This window comes from Clarias gariepinus, chromosome 28, assembly GCF_024256425.1.
Source record: "Clarias gariepinus isolate MV-2021 ecotype Netherlands chromosome 28, CGAR_prim_01v2, whole genome shotgun sequence".
Taxonomy (NCBI): Eukaryota; Metazoa; Chordata; class Actinopteri; order Siluriformes; family Clariidae; genus Clarias; species Clarias gariepinus.
In genome coordinates, this window is record NC_071127.1 from 13379978 (window position 1) to 13405667 (window position 25690).

Consider the following 25690-nt stretch of genomic DNA (forward strand, 5'->3'; position numbering starts at 1 on the left):
TGTTTCTATAGCAACAGTTTATTTACAGAGACTTACCCAGACGCTCCACCCAACATTGATAATAGACGATTTGAAAATTGTGCGGTCGTTTAGGTGGAGCATTTACGGAGGGATTTTCCAGTGTCAGTGCTTTCAACGGGGCAGCGACTTTTCAGCTTTCACCTTTAAAAAAATTAAAAGGTTTTTACGCATACATTTGAAAACATTAAATAGCAGTAATAATAGACATTACAGTACATCATGCTGTCGTTTAAAGACATGTTCGGCTTGTCTAACTCTTTGATACTCTAAAAATGGTCACATAAACAGCACATAAAATAAGACTTTCTGGGAATGTAAATGTGTGAAATAAATAAATGTTGACCTACAAAAGGAATTTTTTTTTTCTGATTGAAAGAATAAGTCGAAGAGTGTAAACAAATAAAATAAAATCACATGATTGTCATTTCACCTGGGACTTATGGCCTATCTAAATATTATAGGTTATGATGTTATAATGAGCACTAGTCATGTGACATATTTACTAAATATGATAGACATTCAAGTCAACCTGGGACTTAAAACTTGTCATTAATGAAGGCATAAAAGCTATTGACATTTACTAAAGACTTCAAGGTCAATACAGTGATGAGATTCCCAGATGCAATAAAAAAATTGAATGGTGCAAAACATTTTATCATTAAAAACTAAGGATAACTTGTCCCCATTATGTGGATCCACCTGTAGGAATTGTAACACAATTATTTACCAACACCACTTGCACATTACAGGAACTCTAAGCTGGGAGTTGAGCCATTCAAGTAATTCCTATATTATTATTACTATTATTAATACCATTATTTTTCTTTATAAGAAATAAAAAAAAATTCTGTTCATGAAAAAAAAAAAACTTTGGAGTGATAACAGTAACTTTGCATCACACCAGCAATAACATGCCGTATTATCTGTTTTAAAAAAGGGGAAGCATCCACATTGTCCAAATATCTCAGCACATCTTTATTTTAAAATAAATATATTTTCATTATTTCACCAAGAGAGATCATGGCAAACAGCATATGAACATACAAAGCATTGTTAATGTACAAACAGGGCTTGGATAAGCAAAAATGAAAAACAACAATAATAAAAAAAAAATAATCAAAAACCCAGTAAATATAGATGCTGCTTTTGTGGAGGCTGAACAGGTTTATTTTTTAGTCAAGCAAAATATTCCTAGATGTGTGATGTTTCTTCGACTCCAAAATGAATGCCTGGTGCATCACAGATTCTTTTTTCTTCTTCATTAAACGAGTAATTCCATTAAAAGCCTCTGTTCAGTCCAGCTGCTTGAGCTTAAAGCAGAAAAAGTGACCGTGTGTCAAAACCGTTAGTGAAAACTATAAACGTTAAAGCGAATTTGTTCGGAAACGGAATAAACAAGAAGTGCAACTGAAATACTGGAGTGTGAGCGCCAACTTGTGAGAGTCACTTTTTGTTTCAGTGAGAAACGACAGAACTCGGATATTATTACTGAAGAACGAAGGAACACACGAACCTCCCTGTCTGAGGGACGAGTACAGCATGGATAAATACATTCCACGTAAGAACCCCAACGCAATATTCAGTCGTGACGGTCTGAAAGGCCACAAGCTGAATAGACCTCCCGCTTTAACAAAAACCTGCGAAACTTTTCACATCTGCAAATCAACATTATTTTTAAATAGTGACATCAACACCATTATCATGAGTTAAAAGAATAAACATAGAGACTTGTTCAGGTTTGCAGTTTCGATCTGAGGCTTCTGAGGCAAAAAAACATTCAAACATGAGTTGTGAAGAAAACAACTCCACTAATGCACTTCCCCTAAGTGTGTGTGTGTGTGTGAGAGAGAGAGAGAGAGAACAAGAACAACGAGGTATCTTCAGAGTGAAGGAGAACCCCACTGTAATACTGTTATGTAAAGAAAATTCAAAATAATATAAAGTTCCAGTTCCAGTCTATGAATCCAGTCTTTTGTGGTTGAACCTGATTGCTGTGACATTCTGCTCCTGACCACATTACACACACACACACACACACACACGAGTTTCCCAAGTGCAGATTCCACAAAGGATCAGGAAATTCCAGCAGTTCTGATATTGTGATCATCGTGTCTCTGATGTTCACATTAAAATGGTTCAGAAGTCGAGCTACGGTTATGCACCGGATCGGTCATTAATTGGACAGCTGTTCTTGTCCCTGGACGGGAATCAAATTTATTGACTGAAGTAGGTCTGATTTGATGAAAACATGAACTGTACGCTTTTTAATATATACACACACACACACACACACGAGATCTGCATTATCCCTTATGCTCATGGTGTTATCCGAACTCAGAAGACACCGTCGCATATAGAAGCGATTTCTTCTTCATTTATACATTTTCCTCGACTTCTAGGTCAAAGAACCTAATGGGAACTGGGAAGCAATTTAAAAAGTCCGCTTTTGGTCAGATTAATACACCGTCATGTTAACGACGGATTTGCCTTGGTTGTTTTTTAGAATCAGGATTGAATTTTGGGAATTGTACACCGTAATTCCGAGTTTGGGGGATAAGAACAGAGCATTTCCAAAATCCAAATTGGGAAACATGTTATTGAAATGTTTTAATGGGGGGAGAAAAAGATAAGGAAAAAGTAGTATTTGATAATCAGGTAATGACCCTGAATTGATGCTTTGATGTGGGGTTAAATTCCATACGATTCCACACTTGACTTGGATTTGGTTCCGGATTTGATCCCGATCTCAACTGACTTTCTAAACCTTCGTATGTTCTCCGTCTGTCTCGGTTTTAAAAACACACAGACACAGTCTGTGCCCCGTCTACTCTGCGTTCCCCCTAGGTGTGTGATTGTGTGTGCTGCCTGTACGCCTGCTTTATTCCTGGTCTTCCTAAAGCAGGGACGGGGTTCAACACTAAAAGACTGTTAAATCCATATTATTCATAAATATTCATTCCAATAAATGTGTGTGTGTGTGTGTGTGTGTGTGTCACATCAGAACTTTTGAAAAGCCTGTTCCTATGAATTCCCTCTATTACTAGTAAAAGGCAATGACAGTTAATGTGTGTGTGTGTGTGTGTGTGTGTGTGTGTGTGTGTGTGTGTGTGTAAGGAGTGTTTTCCTGATATGAACCAAAGGAAATACAGAAACAAATCAAGATTAAATATATGATATGATTATAGAAAAGATTATCCTGCCATAACTCACTTCATTCCAAAACATTCATTCTGTATAGCTGTATAATTATTATTTTTTTTTTTTATAAAAGGAGTTGATATGAAGAGCGTCGTTTAAAGATGCACAGCTGAGCTTGTCGACTGCTGACCTGAAGGTCCCTGATGATCTGGTGTCTGAACTGCTCTGAGGTTGATTCTGAGTTTGAGCTGCTCTTCTAAAAGGTCAAAGGTCATCTGTTCATCTTTAAACGTTACAGGAGACTATTAAGACCGTTAAAAAAAAAAAAGAAAGAAAGAAAGAAACACCACAAAATGTATAATTCAGAGGTCTAGTCAATCGTACGATGGTATGTACAATGCATGCCAACCTGAACGCTGGCAGAGAGACATATATTTATATATTTATAGAGAGAGAGAGGGAGAAAGGGAGGGAGCGGAGGACGAAGTAAGAGCCTGTCGTCATGCAGGTTATTAGCGAAAAAATATATATATACACAGCAGACCTGAGGAGTTTCACCTCTGTGTTAGGTATTCAGTAACACACAAATGTGCTCGCATACACACCCGAGTGTGCTGCAGGCTGTGCATGTTGGAAGTCCAATAGTAAGAATGTTTTTTTTATTTGTAGCGCTAAGCACGTTTTGATTGACGATCCTCCATGACCGTCCTTGTTTCTATTGTTGTTGCGGACGGTGGAATGTTTTTAAAAAAAAAGAAAGAAGAAGTTTACACTGGTGATAAAAAGTAGCATCGATGGTCCAATTGTAGTGCGCACAATAAAAGTGACATAAAACGCTCCGTCTAAGCTTCCTCGCTCGACGAAGAACCCGGTTCTGGAGACGCCGACTTTGGACTGACCGAGCTGTCTTTTTCTTCCGCGCTCTTCTTTTCCGAAGAGCTCTGTCCTTGTCCGTCCTGGCCCTCGGAGTTCTCCAGCATCTCCTGAATAAGAGGAGGCATGGAACCGGGGATCTCCATCTTCAGAGAGATGACCCGCTCGGCACCTAGAGACAAAACGACATTGATGGATGACAAAGTTCTATCAACGTTCGCGTTTGTTTGCGAACCCGTCTTCGACCTAGCGCTGTTACCTTTGGCGCTGATGCTGCGGAGATCCGTGATCTTCATGAGGGTCTTGGGGAACATGTGAGGCATGCTAGGCCTGCGCTTTCTCACGTAGATCTTCAGCGCTTCCAGGAGAGGCTCCTGGAGCTGGTCCACCTTCGACGGCTCCTCCAGATCCTGACGATCTGTTCAGGCGTCCACAAAGCAACAGGGACATTTCAATTAGCCATAAATGGATCGTTATATTCTTAATCATTCAAATGTTTAGTACGTCCATGAAACCTATGACTGGTGCGTTCACATCCTTATGATGTTCGGCACATATTTTATACACTAGTTCCTGCATGCGTTTCCTTCGGTTTTGGCTCAATAAGATTCATGTAAGCTGAGAGACTTAACCAGGCAAGGACATTCTACCTTTAGCTATAAAAAGCTCTGCTGCTCATCAGCATGCTTTGCATTACCATCTTGGTGACTGTTTCATTACCTCAGCTTTCTGCAATCCGGTCAGGAAAAGTCTTGTCGGGTTTACAGGCAGTCATACATGCTAATGCCGTAAAATCCCTCCATCATGCTTCACAGAAAATGTGCTCGGTTCAGGATTAGAAGCAATTTCCTTCCTGTCCGTCCTTGACTTTATTTTCTCAGTTCGCTGGTACACACTTCCCAAGTCAAAAGTTTCTTTGACAAATGTTTTTCGATTGATTTTCTACATTCTAGAACAATACTGAAGATTTCACAACTAATAATAATAATAATGATAAATAACACATGGAATTATGCAATTATGCAAGTAACAAGAAGTCAGTTCAGGAATAGTTCTTGCAAGAACCATATTGTGTCAAGTGCATGTGCAAAACCCAGTCACTCAGGACCCATGATGAACTTGTCTCTCATGAAGACCTTCCCAGGAAAGCAAGACCAAAACTGACCTCTGCTGCAGAGGAGACGTTCATTTAGAGTCACCAGTTACCTCAGAAATCACCAAATAACAATCTGTACCTCAGATTAGAGCCGTTACGAAGATTTTACAGAGCGTAAGTAGCAGACACGATTGTTTAAAAGGAGATTATTTCACATTTTTGACGCCTTAAGTTTTGTTTTACAGTGTAGAAAGAAACAGAACTCAGGAAAGACCATGGAATTAGAAGGGGTGTCCAAACTTTTGACTGGTGGTGTATGTTGATTGGCTCATCCCTCTTTAATTAAACAAAGAGACCACATTTCCATCCATCCATCCATCCATCCAGAGGAACCTCTGTAGTCCAACTAGGGACTGTGGAGGCCAATGGTGACCATGGTTTTTATTCCTATTTGTATGACCGTGGTAAGAACAAAATTTACCCGCGCCTTAACACACTATGGACAATTTGATTAGCCTAATCTGCTTGTTTTTGGATTATGGGAGGAAACCGGAGAACCTGTAGGAAACCCACCAAGCACGGGGAGAACATGCAAACTCCATGCACAATAATAGACCTGCCACGGGAATTAAACCCAGGACCTGGAGGTGCAGAGCGTCTGTGCTAACCACTACACATCTTTCACATCCTGAGTCCATTCCTCTTCAGTGAACCTCTTTCACAAAGACTAATCTGATTAAACACCAATCAGACTGAGGAACATTCCCTCTCATTTGTCCCTTGGACCAAACGGTCAAAAATCTTCAGATGCTACATGTTGGTGCTTTTGAAGTTCTGTAGCCATTTCTACATTTGGACCCTGCTCGAGAACGCAACAGAGTAGCAGTAGCTCTGTTGAACTTCCTGAACACTAACCCAGAGACGTAACCACGTCAACGCCAGCACTGTCCAAGAACCAAGACGCAACTTTCACAACTCCCATGCAAGTCCATCATGCCTCATGAGTTGCCTGAGGATGCTCTGTTCTGGCTTAGAATGAAGCTAAATAAACAAACGCGTCCATGACGGTAAGGCATGCTTATAGCCACTAGGTGGCAGTATTTCTATACAAACCACCTCTCATCATCTCCCACTCTCCGAGGGGGCAGGAGTGCTGTTAGAGACTGTGCACAAGTTTTTCTCCCCTTTCCCTAAGGCTCTCTAGATTACGCAAGAGAGTGAAACACCGAATGCACCGCCGAGCTCGTAGACCTCCGAGACAAATACACAACGCTCACACGAGGAGGGCTTATTCTGACACCAAACCGTGGGAATGAGAAGACGTGTATGTTTTCCGTGTATGTGTGTGTATGTGTAAGAGTTCAGGCACTATTATAAACTCCTAATTTGTGCTAGGAGACAGAAAGACAGGCTGTAGGCTCTAATTTCCTTTCGCAGTGGGCATGGGGATGGTTTATGCAGTCTGTAAATAATTGGACAGTGATAAACACCCACAAGAACAGGAATCAGGTGAAACTCAATAATACACACACACACACACAGAAACAAATGTCTCATCATTCTGGTTTCAAATTTACCCGCTGCTCTAATGGAGCTCTCTGTTTACTGTCAGTCCTATAAACTGAGCTTGCTCATGCACACACACACACACACACACACACACACACACACACTGGGGTCCAATTTGGGCTGTCAGTTTGCTTTGCAATTTGTGCTTCAACTCAAGGTGTGGAAATATCCCAAATATTGAAATATTAAATATATATAACTCACATAAAAGTCCTCTATTTAAAATTTTTTCTTGAGTAAAAGTACAAAAATACCGACATTTTAAATTTCAAGTATCAAAAGTATGAGTTATGTACAAGTATCAGTTCCCTACGGTCATCAATGAGAAACCTGACCATGACAGTGATGGTTTTCTGCGTGGACACAATGTCCAACTTTAACATTTGACAAATGGACAACATAATGACTCTGTATGACAGTATACCTGTGGGTGGATGCAACTTGTTTCTTTTTTTATTTTTAAAGTGTCACTATCCCCCTATTAAAGTAGGAGAGCTATTTTATTTGTCTTCTTGTTGGTCCATGAACGGTTGTTCATGGACCAACAAGAAGACAAATAAAATAGCTCTCCTACTTTATAAGATGGCGTCATTGATCTCATTAAATTTCCTTTAATTAGAAGTGCTGGAAATTATACCGTATGCCAGTGTGTTTTTTTTATTTTTACAGGATTTGTAATGGTAATGATTAATTTGCAATGACAACAGGACATTGCACCACAATGATTCTCTAATGCTTTACATGGTATTGTATTATATCGCCTGGAATAGAATATTTACTCCAGTCATTTAAACAAAGTGGAAGGTAAAAATACGAGACAAGGTATTCCTGTACATGTGTGTCTACGTGTGCACACGCCACTGACGGCTCACTATAACGTCTTGTACCACAGCGTGCATGCTTAGTGTGAGTGTACGCGAGTGTGTGTGTGTGTGTGTGTGTGTGTGTGTGTGTGAGGCCCACCTCCGGAGATGAGGCAGATGGCCGAGAGCAGGCCCGTCTCCGTGTCGTCCATCTCGATGGGCAGGAGCTGGTTGGCGAAGGTGAACACCAGGTCCGTGAGCGGCCCGAATCCGGCGTTGTGCATCTGCGTCCGGTTCAGCGTCAGTCCGTCTGAGAAGGTCATGGTGTCCTGATCCGGCGTGTACCGCGTGCAGATACGCAGGATCTACGTCCACACAAACATGCACAGTCTGGGAAACTTTGTCTACTGAACTTGTTTCTTTCAGAAAGACCAGATTAGTGCTGGATTGATGAAACCAAATTTAAAGCTGTATGAGCATGATAGTGGAATAAATGGGGTAAACTTGTAGGAGAACTTCCTGCTTGTTGTCATTTAGAAGAAGAGAAAAGAAAAGAGGAACATAACGTGTGTGAACTTATGGATTGGTGTTTGTGTGTGTTTGTATGCAGCATGCATATGTGCGTGATGAGCAGATCCGTAGGAACGGTGGGATCGTTTGTGAGTGTGTGTGATGGACTTTGAAATGAGAGGCAGTGTGTATGGGTGCTATATGAACCCTTTGAAGCGTACACTGACAGTGATTGGCACCATTGTCGGGAAGATGAAACAGAATAAAACATGCAGGCTGGTTGGGCCTGGGCCTAGTCTCTCTCTCTCTCTCTCTCTCTCTCTCTCTCACACACACACACACACACACACACACACACACACATTATTTGATCTTCTCTTTAAAGCCAAACTCTACAGCACAGTGCCACAGTAAACAGTCATCACAGAGGACAAGGTGAAGCTGGGCTTTGTGTGCATGTGTGTGTGTGTGCATGTGTGTGTGTGTGTTTATGTGCATGCTCTCTGCATGTGCATGAGACAAAACATTTCCTTCAAACTTCAACTACGTAAAGAATAATACTCTTAGGGAGTCTGCTGTAATAAAGAAGAAGTTTTTTTTACACAATTAGCAAGAAGAAAATTTAACTTATGGGATTAAAAAAAAGATGCACTCAAGGGGAAAGGGCAAAAGACGCACGCATTTACTTTTACTTTGCGCCGACTTTACTTACAGCGCTGTCAAAAAGTATGTGCCCCCATTTCATTTATATCATTTTTAATTTTTTGCATATTTGGGACAATTAGATGATTTAAATCAAAGACATTTGAATAGTGCAAAGAAGAGCGGGCCAAAATTCCTCCACAGCGACGTGAAAGATGCTTGACTGCAGTCGTTGTCGCCAAGGATGGCACAATCAGTTACTAGGTTTAGGGGGCAATTACTTTTCCCACAAAGGGCCAGGACAGCTTTTAATAAATCCCCTTAATAAATGAAATCAAGATTTAAAAAACGCATTTTGTACTTCTATATTTAGGAAGGGGGCAAATACTTTTTCACGGCACTGTAGGTGAACTTTGACATTATGAATTTATAAGCCATGTTTTTTTTTATAGACAATCGAATATGTGCATCAATGCGAGGCATAAACATCTCCTTTGGTTGGATTTATAGTATTTGTGTTCGACCCACATTTTTTTTAATGTAATAAAATTCTCTTCTTTCTTCTTGCCTGCTTTTTAAAAAAAAAAAAAAATCTCTGACCTCTGCCCTAAAGTCGACCCTTAGCATAGCATCTTCTGAAAAAAGTAATGTGGCACGTGCCTCATAGAGCCGAAAGCCTGCTGCTGAAGTCAAGGTTATTATTTACTTTATCCGAAAGCACAAAAAAAAAAAAAAAAGGAGAGACAAAGACAGGAAAAGGTTAAGGGACACGATTTGGGTTTTGCTTCTTTCTCTCTGTCCTTTTCTCCCTTCATCTGTTTTCCCTCTGGGGACGAGCTAATCAAATCAGCGGCCGTCCCTCTGTCTTTTTCTCTCTCTATCTCTCCCTCCAGCTCCACAATGAGCATGCTTAGCTGCTCCCTCCATCACCTTATCACATGGCGCTGTCTGCTCAGTTTCATGCTCATTACCACGGCAACCCCGAGCTCAGCACTCCACACACACACACACACACACACAAACAGCCAGAGGGCCTCGCACTCACACACTCACAACGCTGGATATTTACAGCCAGGCCAGAAAACAAACAGGAGCGTAAACAGATCAGACGGCTACCGAATCGACGCGGTTACGCTGGAAACAGACGACGGGGCGTTATACGCTGCGTTTCGGTTTTTCGCGGAAATCTCACATGAAAACAAAAATTTCCATATAAATGCGTGAAGTTTTTGCTCCTCTGTTTTGATCCATTTGCATAACCATGTTTCATGTTTTTTTTTTCACATCTGCTTTAAGCACTCCACTTTAAGCGGGAAGAACAGACGAGACGCAGATAATTACGTGACAGCTTGTTTTTCGTTTCTGGTGGGTTAGCAACTCTGAGACGCGTCCAAGTGACGCAAACCAAGACAACAAAAACTTGTGGCAACTAAGGGTGCTTTTAAATTTGGTGTATTTCTTTTTTTTTCCCCCACACAAGAAGTGCATGCTTTTTGTGTTGGTATATAAATTATTATTCTTTTTTTTTTAACTCACGAGACACAGTAAGTGAAAACTATAATAAATTTGGATTGGAGGTAGAATTTAAGGTAGAGGCAACATATATTATATCGTGCACATGTCCCATAATTACCCACGGTCTTAGCATCTGCAACACTGAAACACCAAGGAAATATTTTTAACTCGGTCAAAAATTATCCTCACTCCAGTTATATTAAAACCTTATCAGCGCTTTTAGTTCAAGGTTACTGTCTCCCCGGTCGCTTCTGTGCAGGTGTGAACGTGGTACATCAGTTCATTTGCAAATGTGGCAAAAAAAATAGACACCCCACTTTAAAAAAAAAGAGCACCATGCGTCTTCTCACACTATCGACTCCTGATAAAAATTCACTTCAGATGTTCTAATCTGTTCGCATCTTACATTTAAAAAAAATAAATAAATGAGGGTAATATAAAAGCTTGTTGACAGACGGACCCGGTGTATTAAAAAGCAGGCGGATTATATAAAAAAATTTTTTTTTGAAGAGTGCAGATAATTTTTGACTCACCCATATATTTACCTACTAACAAGACAAGTCCTCCATTACTCCCCCATGAGCTACCATGTGCTATCCTACTTTGAGCTAAGCAGGTATAAAACATTCAACTGTCAAATAAATCAGGGCTTTTCTAACTATAAGTATTTACCCCCCTGTGATTGGAGTGAAATATTTGCTTGCTTGGAAACTCAAATCTACAGCTGGGTTCCATCTATTCCAACCTCAGATTATTTAACTGGCTTTGTGGCCACGCTTGCATGATTTGTTTTTTACCAGGCTTTTTTTTTTTTTTTTTAGTTTCTTTTTTAAAGATTTGGTTAGGCCTTGTCTCAGTTCAGGGATATAAATCCACATTTAAAGACTTTTCATCATGAAACGTCCTGATTTAGCACTTTTGTTCGCACCATGAGCAAACGTCCCAAAGCATGTGTTTGCGTCCTGGCTATTTATGTGTTTGAGTCCAGGTGTGTGCAATCAGTCATCAGGTGAGCGTGATCGTGGCTGAGGGTTATGGGAGATGGTTTCAGCCATGTTGGACACATGCACTGATGGATTCTGGGAAACGGAGTTAATGAGTGAATCTCGCTCTGACCTAACACAGGTTGCTCATAAGTAATGCACTTAAAAAAAACTTTTATTACTTTACTTACAAAACACATTAGGATATTATATATATTAATAATAAAAACTAATAAATATTAATAAAGAATTAATTAAAATGTTACTTTATTTGACACTGATGTTTAACGTCTTCCTGAGCCGCATGTTATGGCACCACGATGGGGATTAACGGGGTTCATTAAAACCCTAGTCGAACTCTGATTTAAGGAATAAAACATAATCTATTAATATCGGTCTAACACTGATAATGCTGAAAGTTATTTATTTCTCGAGCAGCAATTTGTTGATAAATGAAGCTACAATTATTTCTTCCTCATTTATGTGAAAACTAACACATGCTTGCAGCAAGGCTACAACATTTTCTAGAGTAATCAGAAACATCCTACTTATTTACCTGTTTAAATGATGGGTGTTCAAGTCAAACCGGGACTGTTGATTGGGCAGAACAGACCACGTCTCTTTCAAAACTTCTTTGTATATACAGTGGTGTGAAAAACTATTTGCCCCCTTTCTGATTTCTTATTCTTTTGCATGTTTGTCACACAAAATGTTTCTGATCATCTAACACATTTAACTATTAGTCAAAGATAACACAAGTAAACACAAAATGCAGTTTTTAAATAATGGTTTTTATTATTTAGGGAGAAAGAAAATCCAAACCTACATGGCCCTGTGTGAAAAAGTAATTGCCCCCTAAACCTAATAACTGGTTGGGCCACCCTTAGCAGCAATAACTGCAATCAAGCGTTTGCGATAACTTGCAACGAGTCTTTTACAGCGCTCTGGAGGAATTTTGGCCCACTCATCTTTGCAGAATTGTTGTAATTCAGCTTTATTTGAGGGTTTTCTAGCATGAACCGCCTTTTTAAGGTCATGCCACAACATCTCAATAGGATTCAGGTCAGGACTTTGACTAGGCCACTCCAAAGTCTTCATTTTGTTTTTCTTCAGCCATTCAAGAGGTGGATTTGCTGGTGTGTTTTGGGTCATTGTCCTGCTGCAGCACCCAAGATCGCTTCAGCTTGAGTTGACAAACAGATGGCCGGACATTCTCCTTCAGGATTTTTTGGTAGACAGTAGAATTCATGGTTCCATCTATCACAGCAAGCCTTCCAGGTCCTGAAGCAGCAAAACAACACCAGACCATCACACTACCACCACCATATTTTACTGTTGGTATGATGTTCTTTTTCTGAAATGCTGTGTTACTTTTACACCAGATGTAACGAGACACGCACCTTCCAAAAAGTTCAACTTTTGTCTCGTCGGTCCACAAGGTATTTTCCCAAAAGTCTTGGCAATCATTAAGATGTTTTTTAGCAAAATTGAGACGAGCCTTAATGTTCTTTTTGCTTAAAAGTGGTTTGCGCCTTGGAAATCTGCCATGCAGGCCGTTTTTGCCCAGTGTCTTTCTTATGGTGGAGTCATGAACACTGACCTTAATTGAGGCAAGTGAGGCCTGCAGTTCTTTAGATGTTGTCCTGGGGTCTTTTTTGGCCCCTCGGATGAGTTGTCTCTGCGCTCTTGGGGTAATTTTGGTCGACCGGCCACTCCTGGGAAGGTTTACCACTGTTCCATGTTTTTGCCATTTGTGGATAATGGCTCTCACTGTGGTTTGCTGGAGTCCCAAAGCTTTAGAAATGGCTTTATAACCTTTACCAGACTGATAGATCTCAATTACTTTTGTTCTCATTTGTTCCTGAATTTCTTTGGATCTTGGCATGATGTCTAGCTTTTGAGGTGCTTTTGGTCTACTTCTCTGTGTCAGGTAGCTCCTATTTAAGTGATTTCAGGTGTGGCAGTAATCAGGCCTGGGGGTGACTACAGAAATTGAACTCAGGTGTGATAAACCACAGTTAAGTTATTTTTTTAACAAGGGGGGCAATCACTTTTTCACACAGGGCCTTGTAGGTTTGGATTTTTTTTTCTCCCTAAATAATAAAAACCATCATTTAAAAACTGCATTTTGTGTTTACTTGTGTTATCTTTGATTAATAGTTAAATGTGTTTGATGATCAGAAACATTTTGTGTGACAAACATGCAAAATAATAAGAAATCAGGAAGGGGGCAAATTGTTTTTCACACCACTGTAATCCCTTCTACACTAATGCATTCATCAGAGTGTTTTACTAGTGCTTGGATACCATCAAGGTAGAAATATTTATCAATACGCTGGAGGCATGATCGGACTGCTTCACATCTGAAACGCTGGCCTCCCAGGAACTCCTTTACTGCAATTTGGCAGATCAGGCATTCCACTCACTGGATGCTTAAGGAGCTACTGCAACGACCTTTTTTTAAAAAACGCTTGCACTGTTCGAATGTTTTACTGCGGCTAAAAGTCTCATCAAGCTTGGAGTCTTCTGTAAAAGTCACTTGGCTTTATGGCTTCTTTCACACAAAATGTTCTGGAAAAAGTCCTGGTTTGACTTAAACGCCCCTCATAGTTACATTACTAGACATGCCCTTTTCTTTGATCTAATGATAAAAAGTATGATTGATCACCTGGGATTCATATACATAGAGACACACTCACCAGGATGTCCAGGCAGGCGGCTTTCAGCAGAGTGATCTGGTCAGCGATTGTCAGTCCGGTGAAGCCCGGCACGCGTTTGGCAAACTCCACGATCTTGATAATGCACTTGGTGGCCAGCTCACTGAACTTATCCCACAGACCCAGATCCAGACGCACACGGTGGTCAGCACTCGAGTTCTACACAAGCACATACACACAAATATACAGTCAGGAAGGTTTGTTTATTATTGGACTCAAAATAATGATCTCCATAACCTACGTACTCCTCAGAAAATCCAATCAATATCCATTGATCCAAGAAAAATACACATGTAGCACAACATAAACTAAATGTACGAGGGTGAGTCAAAGTGTATCCGCTGCCGAACTCTGGCTGTAGAATTCATTTGAATTAACTTTCAGAAAAAGTGGAATGCATAATTTTGTCAAAACACTTTGTCCATCTGTCGACAAGCTTTCGTATTCCCTTTTTAAAAAAAAAAGTTTAAGGCTGAGATGTGAGCCATAAATGCACCGCTGTCTTCACTTCTTCATCAGAGGTGAATCTTCATCCACGTAGGGCTGCTTTCAGGAGGCCAGACAAGTGAAAGTACGATGGAGCGAGATCTGGGTGCTTTAACTCCTCAAAGCGACGTTTTTGCAGAGTGTGGGGACAAGTGTGCGAAATGCATAGTCATGCAAAATCCCGACGTCCTGGGATAGCAGTCCTCTGTGTTTAATCCAAAGCTTAGGCTTCAGCTCTTCAACAAGCGCCTCACTGTAACGACCCATTTTACGGCTAATGTTCCAATACTTCTGGCCCTCGAGAAATTTTCCAGCTATTGCTGAACTTTTTTCCATTCGGCGATTGAGGATGTTTCCGTTCCAAACTCTGACCTTTACTCTCAGGCTCGTAGTGACGAATCCATGTCACATCACCAGTCTCTTTAAAAAAACTTTTATTTTCCTTAAAAGGTGTCCATTGTGGCTCGTTCTGCAGTTACAAAAGAACCGATGTACCACGGTTACACCTGCACACCGAGACGGTAGCCTCGAACGCAAAGCGCCCATCAGACCGACACAAGTTTTAACATAAATGCAGTGCGGTTAATTTTTGACTCACCCTCGTATTCGGTATTTTGGACACAGGAAAGGAAATGCTAATAACTAGAATGTCATTTGAAAAACAAATCAAGTAGAATAAAATTTCTGGTCAGTGCATAATCACATTTGAGGTTTCAGTTCTGAACCTAAATGTAGAAGATATTCCTAAACAATATTATTCGGCTAGGTTTCTCCAAACTTTTTGACTGTTGCTGTATATAAACTTCAGAGCACAGCTGTAGAGAGAAAAGGTTCTGACAAAGCTGTCAGGAGAACAACTGAAAGGCTCTAATGAAGTGTGTGTGTGTGTGTGTGTGCGCGCGTGTGTGCGTTTGTTTACTCCGGCAGGCACAGAGCTGTGCGGAGATTGAAGCCCACATATTGAAGATACTGATAGAGCTGTGACAGCGAGACAGAGGGGGAGATAGGGTAGGAGGCTTTTATACACAAAAACTCACAGACGGGATCTACAGGGATGTGGAGAGAGACACACACACACAATTATTCACGGAGGGGACTGGATGGGGATCGGGCCGAGTCAAGGAAGGAGGGACGGAGGGCAGATTAGAGACAGTCAGGGACGACCGCTTTGTCCTGGTCAGGCTCGGAGTGTCTCTATGCCGAGCTGCATGTTGTTGGACATTGAAGAGGAACCAGAGGAAAGTGACATAGACACGGCGGGAACATGTTACACTCCTCGGGGTCAAACCAAGCCACGACTTTACACGGTTTGTCACCATGACAACCATACTCATTAAAGAGACATTAAAAAAGCCACTTTCTCTATTAAACATATCTATTGTTTTTTTTTTATTGTTGATTTATCATGCGACTTCAGCGAGTGTTTAAGTGATCTCCATTCATGATCAGATTTCTTCCACAAAGTTAAGTACTATCCTCTTAGGTTTTAATATCATGTTCTAAAGGATTCTTTTAAACATCCTTCTTTGCTTGACGCAGCCCACTAATTTGACCTTTTCAGAAATAGCGACTTTTTTGAAAATGCGCTTGGACCCCGCCGATCGCGGCTACTGTATATTTTTCTCTTGTTCTTCATCTTAGCTGGAGTAAAACGTTTCATCTCAAGTTTTTGTGAATGTTCCAGCATAACAAGTTATAAAACATCTTTGTGCTTTGGTACTTTTTTGCTCTTGCTGAAAAAAAAAAAAGCAATGATATTTGGAACTGATAGAGAAAAAGTATATGAGAAAAAACCTGCCACAACTTTTACTCAAAAATGAAATTTTATGGCGGTCCTGTTTTTTCTATAGAGTATAAAGGTTTTACATACATTTCCAAAGAATGCGAAAGAAAAGAAGAAACCTACAGGCTCAAAGGAAGACAGAGACAGAGACAGTCAGGGTAAGTGCTACATTAAGTGCGGCCATATTATCCATGAGCAGGAGCGAGACGTGGCACTGCGGCGCGCTCTGCTCCACCCGCAATCTGCTCATTAAGGCCATGGGCCGAGCAGCTGAAGCCAATTTGTTTGTTTTCCAACAGTTTACATTAAATAGCTCATCTGTTCCGGCTCAGTGAGCTCCGGCACCAGTTAGACAGCCTGGGTCCAAATAGCAAGGACACAGCGAGCGAGCGAGCGAGCGAGAGAGAGAGATAGAGAGAGAGAGAGAGAGAGAGATTGGATTTAGACTGTGTCCTTTGTGCTACTGATGCAAAATCCAAAGCAATAAAAGATCAGAGCGCCCTGTGTCCGTCAGTCCAGAGAAGTGCTTCAAACTGTGAAAAGCAGCATTTGTCACGCTTTTATTCAAAAGTGCGGCATTTCATGTAGGAGAATGTGCTTTCACATGAAAAGGACTCTATTCTAACGCTGTGCTGTACTGTAAAAATACTGTATATATGATGTATTTTTAATTTTTTATTTTTAATTACTTCCAAATAAACGTCAAATGTTACTTGTATCTAGGTAGAACGTTAGCACCTTGAAGAATTTTTGTGCATTCAGGGTATCACTGCGCCATGCGACCAGATGTAGAACATCTATGAAATTTATTCCACATCTGTTCCCTGAACAGGTGCAAAGATCGAAAGTCGCTGGACATCATTCTGAAAAATGAAGCTTTACCCCATTGAGGAATGTCATCCCATCAAATCTGAAATATCCCCAATTCTGCAAACCAGCATCAGGGTTTAGTATTGCTTTAGCTAACAGCACCATCATTCAGCGTGTAAGGGGGAATGTGGCTCTTAGCAGACGCTAAGTGTGGTGGATAGGAGAGTGGACGCCATCGGCAGGATCTATTGTCGCTGGCAGAAAGAGGGCGATCTGTAAATATGATCTCTGGTTAAGTGAGAAGCAGGGTATGGATGTGTTTAAATCATTCTCAATGAGCTCGAACGCAAGCCTTTCGCGACTGCACACTTCGCTGCCAGAGCTCGCCTGAGAAGCGCGGCGCGGACCCGGGGCCGAGTCTCTGATATTAAAGCTACTTGTCTTCTTCCTCCCTGGGGCCAGGGGATGGAGGGATGAGATGAAGAGAGGGAGCGACCAGTGGAGCGGCAAGCCAGCCTGCGCTGTTTGATTTTCCCTTCGCAATCTCAGTCAATTACCACACCACCATAATTCAATAGAGAGAAGCAAGGAAGTGGCCGGGGAATTCTAATTTCATTTAGGGGCATTTATCCAGAAGAAATTAGACAACTCGCGGCATTAGAAAGTAAACGGCCCACGTTCGAAAAGCGTGCCGCCGCCGCCGCCGCCACCACAGGCTGAGGCGGGACGAGAAATCCGGGACAGGCAGCTGGGTCCTGAAATAACACTGTGGTTATGTAGATTCAGCAAATGAGCAATCTAAAAGCTTTCTACTTCAGCGCCGGGCTTTTATTTTTGCCTTTAAGGCTGCCACGGTCGTTTCTCGTCACTGCTGGCTGTCAATAAAGTGTTATTCATTGTCAAGGATAAGACCCTCTCCCTCACCCGCACATGAACTCCCAAATCACAGAGGCGCTGAATTTGAATATTTCGCTGCATAATAGGAGCTCTAACCTAATCTCGGGCTCCTCTTCTCCTCCCAATAAAGAGCTTTCAAAGGCTCATGAGGAACCAATCGGCAGTGATAATGAGGACTTTCTCACAGGATTTGAGGGAGGATAATTAGCCTTGATGCAAATTACGGGCGTGTCTGAAGGCTTGACATTGCTGTTGGGGCAAACATGAATCTGCTAGTGGGAAGAGAGAAAATTCGAAGCACGTGTTGGAAACTGAGAGCAAATCCCACAAGTGTGTAATACAGGTACTTTTATTTATTGTGCACTTTCTTTAGGGATTTTCAATTTAGAACTTTGTACGACCGAAGTCACGTTGTGTTCTGTTTGTGTTTTGTCTTGGGGAAAAAAAAAACATCAGACGTTGCTAGAAAACATTTCTATTCTCAGAAAACAATTATAATTTACAATCATCACTCCTTTGCTTATCTTCTATATGGCTTTTTCGTGTATTTAGGGTCGCGGGGGGCCTGGAGCCTATTCCAGGAAGCATAGGGCACGAGGCGGAGTACACCCTGGACAGGGTGCCAATCTATCGCAGGGCACACACACATACACACACCCTCACCACAGGAACACCAATTAGCCTTATCTTTGGACTGTGGGAGGAAACCGGAAGAAACCCACCAAAGACGAGGAGAACATGCAAATTCCATGCACACAGAGACAGGACTCGAACCTGGCCGGGAATCGAACCCGCACCCTGGAGGTGCAAAGTGACAGCGCCTTGCACCTCCATGCCGCCCTAATTTACAATCCTGTTTTTACAAAATGATATTTTAATTCTTGTAGTTGAGTTTTTGGAGCCACCACAAGAACAACAGGTTGGTGAATGCTACTGCACATCCATCTGGCTGACAACTACATACTTAGGGACGTCAATCACAGAAACCCCATGCTGTGTTCAGTGTATCCTTAAGCAAGCCAACTACTATGCTCTATGCTCTCTGTCCTACTCAACCTACAATCAGGCCATCTATCAACCTGATTTTTTTTTTTTACATTCCTGCTTTCTCGTCAAAGTGCTCTGTGATATCTGAAAGGTGATCTATATTTCTGTTTACCATGTTGCATGTCTCTGCTGAATGTACCACTAGATTTAAGACGGTTTCATTAAACTCTAGCCCTTTCTCAGTGAGGCAGCGTTAGTGGTTGTTCCCCAAAGGCAACTGTCAGAGGCATGGTGCCGTGTCTTTCACTACTCAGAGGTCGTGCATGGGTCAGCATTGCTCAGAGCTTTAGATCAATTTGATGATGAATGTTGCCAGTCAAGTCGGTTCGGCCTGTGTTTGATTTATAGTATTGTACTTTCCCCAGTAGCTCCCTGAAGCTCTGGTCCACTACTCATTCTCAGAGAACCAAGCCGGCAGGTTCCAGTGTGCTGTCTGGTTTTATTGTTTCAGATATTTGCTCAGACTGAAAAAAAAAATGACTGGGAGGGAGAGGATTGTTTGGGCCCGACTGTCATTTCCAGCTGCACACATCTGAGGTCTGTGACAAAGCATTCATATTTGACAGCCGAGTGTGATGGTTCTCATGTCTTTGTTTTGTCTCTATACGACATACAATCTGATAACCGTACAAACGCCCCCCTTTGAAAGTATTCGAATGGAAATGCCAGCTCCTTTTCTTAAATTTCTGGATTTGAAATCAATAAATGAATATAAGACGATCGATCAATTAAACAACTTAAAACATGGATTTTGTTTAAAGCCACCCATTTTCCCAGAGTGTCCAAAAATATTGGAACACGTGCTTCTGGTTGGCCAGGTGTGTCATTGTAGTGTAGATAGACTGTTCAATCGATTAATAGCTCTAAATGTCTACTCTTGATTTGAACCCTGAGATTCACCTTTAAATTGATATAAAACCAGAGGGCTGACTGCGGGAGAACAAGAAAAGACTCCATGAATCAGCTGTACTTGTGCATTTTCTAATAAAATCAAATCTGCATTAAATACATAAGTATTGTATGTATTGTATAAGTATAGGTCCATAAGTATTTGTACAGCAACACAATAAAAAAAAATAAAAAAATAAAACTTTCCCCCTGTGGATCATCTGAAAGGAAACAATCTAGGGGTGATTTAATTCAAGGGGAGTGTAAATATAGTGCAATTACTATAAATGAATAACAGCCATTTTCACAGCCTCAAAAGTATGTACACGAACTTACTCACAAATACAGGAATTATAGTGAATGACTGGAAGTCTGGAACCCATGGACATTAAAAAAAATGTTCAGTTGCTTTTAATGACTATGAATATAAATAGCTGTTATGTTAAATTAAATGGTTAATAAGGCGTAGTGATTTAAAGGTTTGAACTGGGTCTGTGTGTATGGAGTCTGCATGTTCTCACCGTGCTTGCTGAGTTTTCTCCAGGTACTCCAGTTTCCCCCATACAGTCCAAAGACATACAATTTAGGATAACTGGGGTTTCCTAGTTGCTTGTAATTTGTGTTGTCTGCAATTGCTCCAGGCCTCCCGTCACACTGTACAGGATAAGCAGTACAGTGGAAACTTGGATACGAGCATAATTCATTCCGGAAGCAGGCTCGTATTTCAAAACACTCCTAAACCAAAGCAAATTTTCCCATAGGAAATAATGGAAACTCATATTATTTGTTCCACAGCCCAAAAAAATAAATACAAAAAAAAAATTAATACAAAATATAAAGTAAAAATAAAACAAATTAACCGGCACTTTACCTTTAAAAAAAGTAATAATAAATGGTATAAAAAACAGGACCGCCATGAAATTATATTTTTGAGTAAAAGTTGTAGCAGGTTTTTTTTCATATACTTTTTCTCTATCAGTTCCAAATATCCTTGCTTTTTTATTTCAGCAGGAGCAAAAAGTACCAAAGCACAAAAATGTTATTTAACTGGTTATGCTGGAACATTCTCGATAAACTTGACTCGAAAAACTTGACTTGAAACATTTTACTACAACTACGCTTGCAAACGCGTTACTCACAATCCGAGGTTCCACTGTATACTGTATAAGCTCTGGCTTATTCTGGCGAAAGAGTATTTTTGTTAAACCTCTTGAAGTTAAGCTTATGGATTACACTACAACCAAATCTTGATTGCTTCGGTCTTAGCTAAGTCATTCAATTTTGACTGGCTTCCTTTGATTATCTTGAGATTCCTACAGAACTCGACTGGTGTCAAACTGTGGCAGATACAAAAGATTGGACATAATTTAGAAAGGCACACCACAATAAGTACAGTATAAGGTCAATTTACAGTAAATGTCAAATGAAAACCAAGGCAGTAAGTTATTAACCTAAAACCATTTATAAAGCGATGAATGTTCCCAGGTGCACAGTGCGCTCCATCATTGTGACATGGAAGAAGATTCAAACCACAAGGACTCTGTCTGAACTGGGGGTCAAGCCAAACTTAGTAACCAGAACCTTTTAATCATGAAGGTGACCAAGAACCCAATGGATTCTCTAACAGAGCTTTAGAAGTCCTCCATTTTTTTTTTAGAAATACTTCATCAACCTTGCAACAACTAGTAATACCGTCTCTATGGTATAGCATGGTGGTGGCAGCATCATGTTATGGGGCGGGTTCTGAGTGGCAGGGATGGTGAGAGGGAAGAATAAGTACAGCCAAGTATAGAGAAATACAGAGAAATTGAAAGAACTTGTAGCCCATCCATCTACGTTAGCATTAATAAGTGATTTCAGGACAGCAGTCATTGTTGTAGAAGAACTTATGTTGCTGAGGAACTCCACTATGGGAAAAACCAGAGTACTGGACAGAAACACTAAAGCTCTGGGAGAACATGCAAACTACAGTCGCACGGAACTGAAGCATGATTTGAACCCCTGACCTTGTCAGGTATGAGGCAACAGTTCTAACCACTAAGCCACCATGCCCACCTAGCCTATGTATAAAATATGAAGGTTATTTCTGTACACAATGCGAGGATAGGTGCATGCACTAACACTAACACTTTGTGTGCTCATACCCTCTGTAAGGATTGAGCCTGTGCTGTGTGCATTACTCATGAGATGTTCTTAGTTCCACACTGAAGCCATGACTGATGCACACTGAAGGCATCTTCATCACTGGTATTGACAACAGACACCTAATTAAGTTCTTGAACATCAAGTAGCTTGTCACACTGCCTTCAAATGTAACGTTAATCAGCCTCCTTCGCACTGCAAACGTTCAAACAGGCTCTGCGAGGAACTGTCTAATCTTAATTCACTGCTATTGATTTTCACTGATTATCCGAAGTGTTTTATTTGCAGATACTAAACTAAAAAGGCTTGGAGCAAAAAAAAAAAAAAAAAAAAAAACAGCACGAAGAAAGGAGGAATGCGAGTTATTGAATAACTTGCAGGGATTTGCTAAAGACAGCACTCACAATTGAGCACTGTGTATTATAGTAGGATTTAGAATGGAGTATGTGCCATCGATTACCGCTGTTCCTGCTGCGGTAAGTATTATCGCGTAAGACACGTATCAAACAGGGTTGAGCCCTTTTGATTTGACCCTGCGTAGTGTAGAGATGACGTCTCATCAGCATGATTTACAAATACCACAACGTCTAGCCACGCGGGTGTGTTCAGCCATATATACTTTTAGATATAGTCCCAACTTGGCGGTATAAAAACCTCCACTCCTTTCCTTGTTTGGCCGTAACATGATTAGTGAGGTCAGGCGCTGATGTGGGTTGAGGAGACCTGGGGTGCAGCTGGTTTTTCTAATGATCTCAAAGGTATTCATTGGGGTCGAGGTCAGGGCAGTTCTTCTACTCTTCCACTTCAGCCTTGAAAAACCATATCTCAATCAGGGTCATTATGATGCTGGTACAAGTGTGGGCATTTTAGTTCAATCCTAATCGGCATATAAAGTTTTTGGGTGTGTCCATGTGTATAATATTTTCTTTATGCTTGAAGATTTATTTCATACTGACTAAACGGTATAATTGATTGCAAACCCTTAAAACAAGTCAAAATATTTTTTTAGACATGGAGACCCTGATTAAAAGTATTGCAAGTGTAAAAGATTGACGTTTGACACTCCACAACAAAAAAGAGCTGATTTCCTTACAAAGGATTATGTATTTCATACAGTATATGCAGAATAGCATTTTTTGCATGTTTGCTTTGATTGATGTACAATTTGTCTTACCTAAAGGTATAAAATACAGAGCTGTGGCAATGCACATAAATTAGTTTTGCACCCATAGTGCGATTTTATTAGCCTGAACAATCAAATTAAATGTAGAAAGTACACCCAAAAGGCAGGTATTAAATTTGTAAAAGGCTATTTCTATGTGTTAAAAAAATTAAAAAATTTAATTAGTTAATAATAGGAACATTTAAATGATACTAAAGTTAATCAAAATTATGCCTGGGAAAATGAAATGATAAAAAATAAATAAATAAATAAAATAATGACTAACAGTTAAGCTGTTTCATATTAGATTGTTGCCAATGCCCACAGCATTTAAACGTTAAAATAATATGAACTAATTTCTACATTGTCATTTTTCTTGCACATATTTCATCAGTTTTTTTGATGCACGTACTCTTTACACCCACATTTCACTTCAAACAATTATTAACTTCTTGAACTGAGGCTCATTGTTCTTGTTTCCTGTTCAACTCTTCAACTTTGGATTTCTCTCTTGAGATTAAACATAAATTGTAGGAATGACAGAGAACACTAATTCATTTAGATTATTATAATAATCCTTAAGTGAGAGCAACATAAATCAAATATATTTTACATTTGATGCATTCCATCCCATTGTGATTTGCTGTGTGTATGTGTGTGTGTGTGTAAGAGGTGAATTCTCACCGTGGTGTATTTGCCCAGTTGGCAGAGGGATGGGAATGTCTCCTGGTGAGCCCTCCGGATCTTTTCAATGATGGCCTCTAGCTCAGCCGTGAGCTCGTAGGTTTCCGTCAGCTCCGGCTTCGGACTTTCTTTCTTCTTTTTATTTCTGTCGTTCCGCACAGCTGCAAAAGAAATCGGGGATAAATGATCAGGGGGCCTATACGGTAGGTTCTGTTAAGGATCAACTCACTTGAATTAACATAATCAGCACCTCTTAGTTGCTTTATCATTTGAACTAATTGGACTTTAATTTAGTACAAACACACATACAAAAAAAAAAAAACAATAAATCAAGGCGTCACCAATAACATACATTTTTAAAAATAATTTCTTAAAATATGATTCCTTACAAGCATTAAAAAGACTTTTTTTTTTCTTTTTTTACAAAAAAAAAAAATCTAGAAAGCTTCACTCTTCCTGAAATCCCACCGTCAATGCAGGTGCCCCTGTGTGTCATCACTGTGTCCAAGCTTATTAGAGATCATAAGAGACAAAGCCTTGAAAATCTCCATAACCACGAGGTCAATAAAAACACACCACGGTTTACAAGAGCTGAACAAAAGGAGGTCAATGAAAGCAGATTTTAGACCAGCTTATCCAAAGGAGGGTCACTTAGACGTGATGGACGTTAAGTCTTCCATCGAGGCCTTGAGGCTTTAACTTCTCATTGGCATGGCTCTCGCCGGGACCAATGGAGCAAGAGAGTCAATCTCTCACCTTCTGTATTAGTCATGCAGACTTCCAGTCTTCCCATGATTAATACAGACGAGGCTTATGAAGCCGGACAAGCTATACGACATCATTAAGCGGAGGACACCTGGTGCAGTGCAGGGGGGCGTCTGGGGACCATCCGATTTCATTAAGCCTTGGAGGAGATGCAGGAGAAGAGATGTGGTACTCTGAACCAGAGATCAGTGCTAGCTCGGAAAAAAAAAAAAAAAAACATTTCTCAACCATGCATGTCTTAGGAAATTCAAAGGCCGCTGCAATTCCCCAATGATCTCAGGGAAAATAGAATTGACTCACAGAGGCTTCCCCATGCACCTGCCCTAAGGTTCCAACACGATCATTAATATTTATACAGCAAATGCATTTACGTGTGGACACAAATTTGGACGAAGGCATGTATATTCAGTGGAGCTAGCACGGCTAACAGGAATAGCGTAGCAGACGTAGCAGAGGGAGAAAAGTCTGGTGTGATTGCGATTTTATAATAAGCAGTTTCTCCTTTTTTTTTTTTCATCAAACAACGAGGTAATTCTGATGCTTTCTAATGGCTGACGAGATATGGTGTTGTAAACTCCAGAAGTCTTTTACATTCCATGTGTTTTGTTTTTACCCCTTTAACAACCTCAAGAAACAAAACAAAAAAAGAAAATCTCTTTTTTTTTTCTTGCCGCAAAAAGACCAAATATAGTCCTCTTCCAAATAGTTGAGATGGTACTTTATGGTTAAAAGCCACTTCAAAGCTCAGCATATTTACAAATACCAAATAAACAAACAAAAAACTTGTGTTGTGGTGCAACAGAAAGAATAATTGTTACAGCCACTTTATTTCTCTTTATATGCTATAAATCAATTCAAAAGACTGGAGCATGTAGTGAATTTTTTATAGCATAGAATACCACAACCAAACGGTATAAGTGGCTCAATCAGGTTAAAGACGACACATTTACAATGTTTTAAATTTTTCCACACCAAAAAGTTGAGTAGATCATTAAAGAGTCGAGGTATACAGTAGTTTCTGATCCAACTACAAAAAAGTGTAGTTTTCATACACCTCCTTAGCAAAGCCTAAAAAAAAAAATCATATATACCTTGGTTAAACCAATATCAGCAACTCTGTATTTATGATTTATATTTGCATGGCCTTGTTACGTGTATT

General features: G+C 40.3%; 1 protein-coding gene across 4 annotated transcripts in view; it reads right to left on the reverse strand.

Annotated features, from left to right (window-relative positions):
• Positions 1-2045: 2045 nt before the first annotated feature.
• LOC128515813 (retinoic acid receptor beta-like) overlaps positions 2046-25690 on the reverse strand; it is a 96738-nt gene continuing 73093 nt past the window's right edge. For all 4 annotated transcript variants that reach the window (XM_053490010.1, XM_053490008.1, XM_053490009.1 and 1 more), the window contains 5 exons: positions 23767-23927; positions 13850-14026; positions 7661-7865; positions 4292-4450; positions 2046-4204 (listed from right to left, as the gene is read on the reverse strand). In XM_053490010.1, coding sequence (XP_053345985.1) covers positions 4002-4204; positions 4292-4450; positions 7661-7865; positions 13850-14026; positions 23767-23927 — 905 coding nt within the window. In that variant the 3' untranslated portion in view covers positions 2046-4001. The remainder of the gene's footprint in view (positions 4205-4291; positions 4451-7660; positions 7866-13849; positions 14027-23766; positions 23928-25690) is intronic.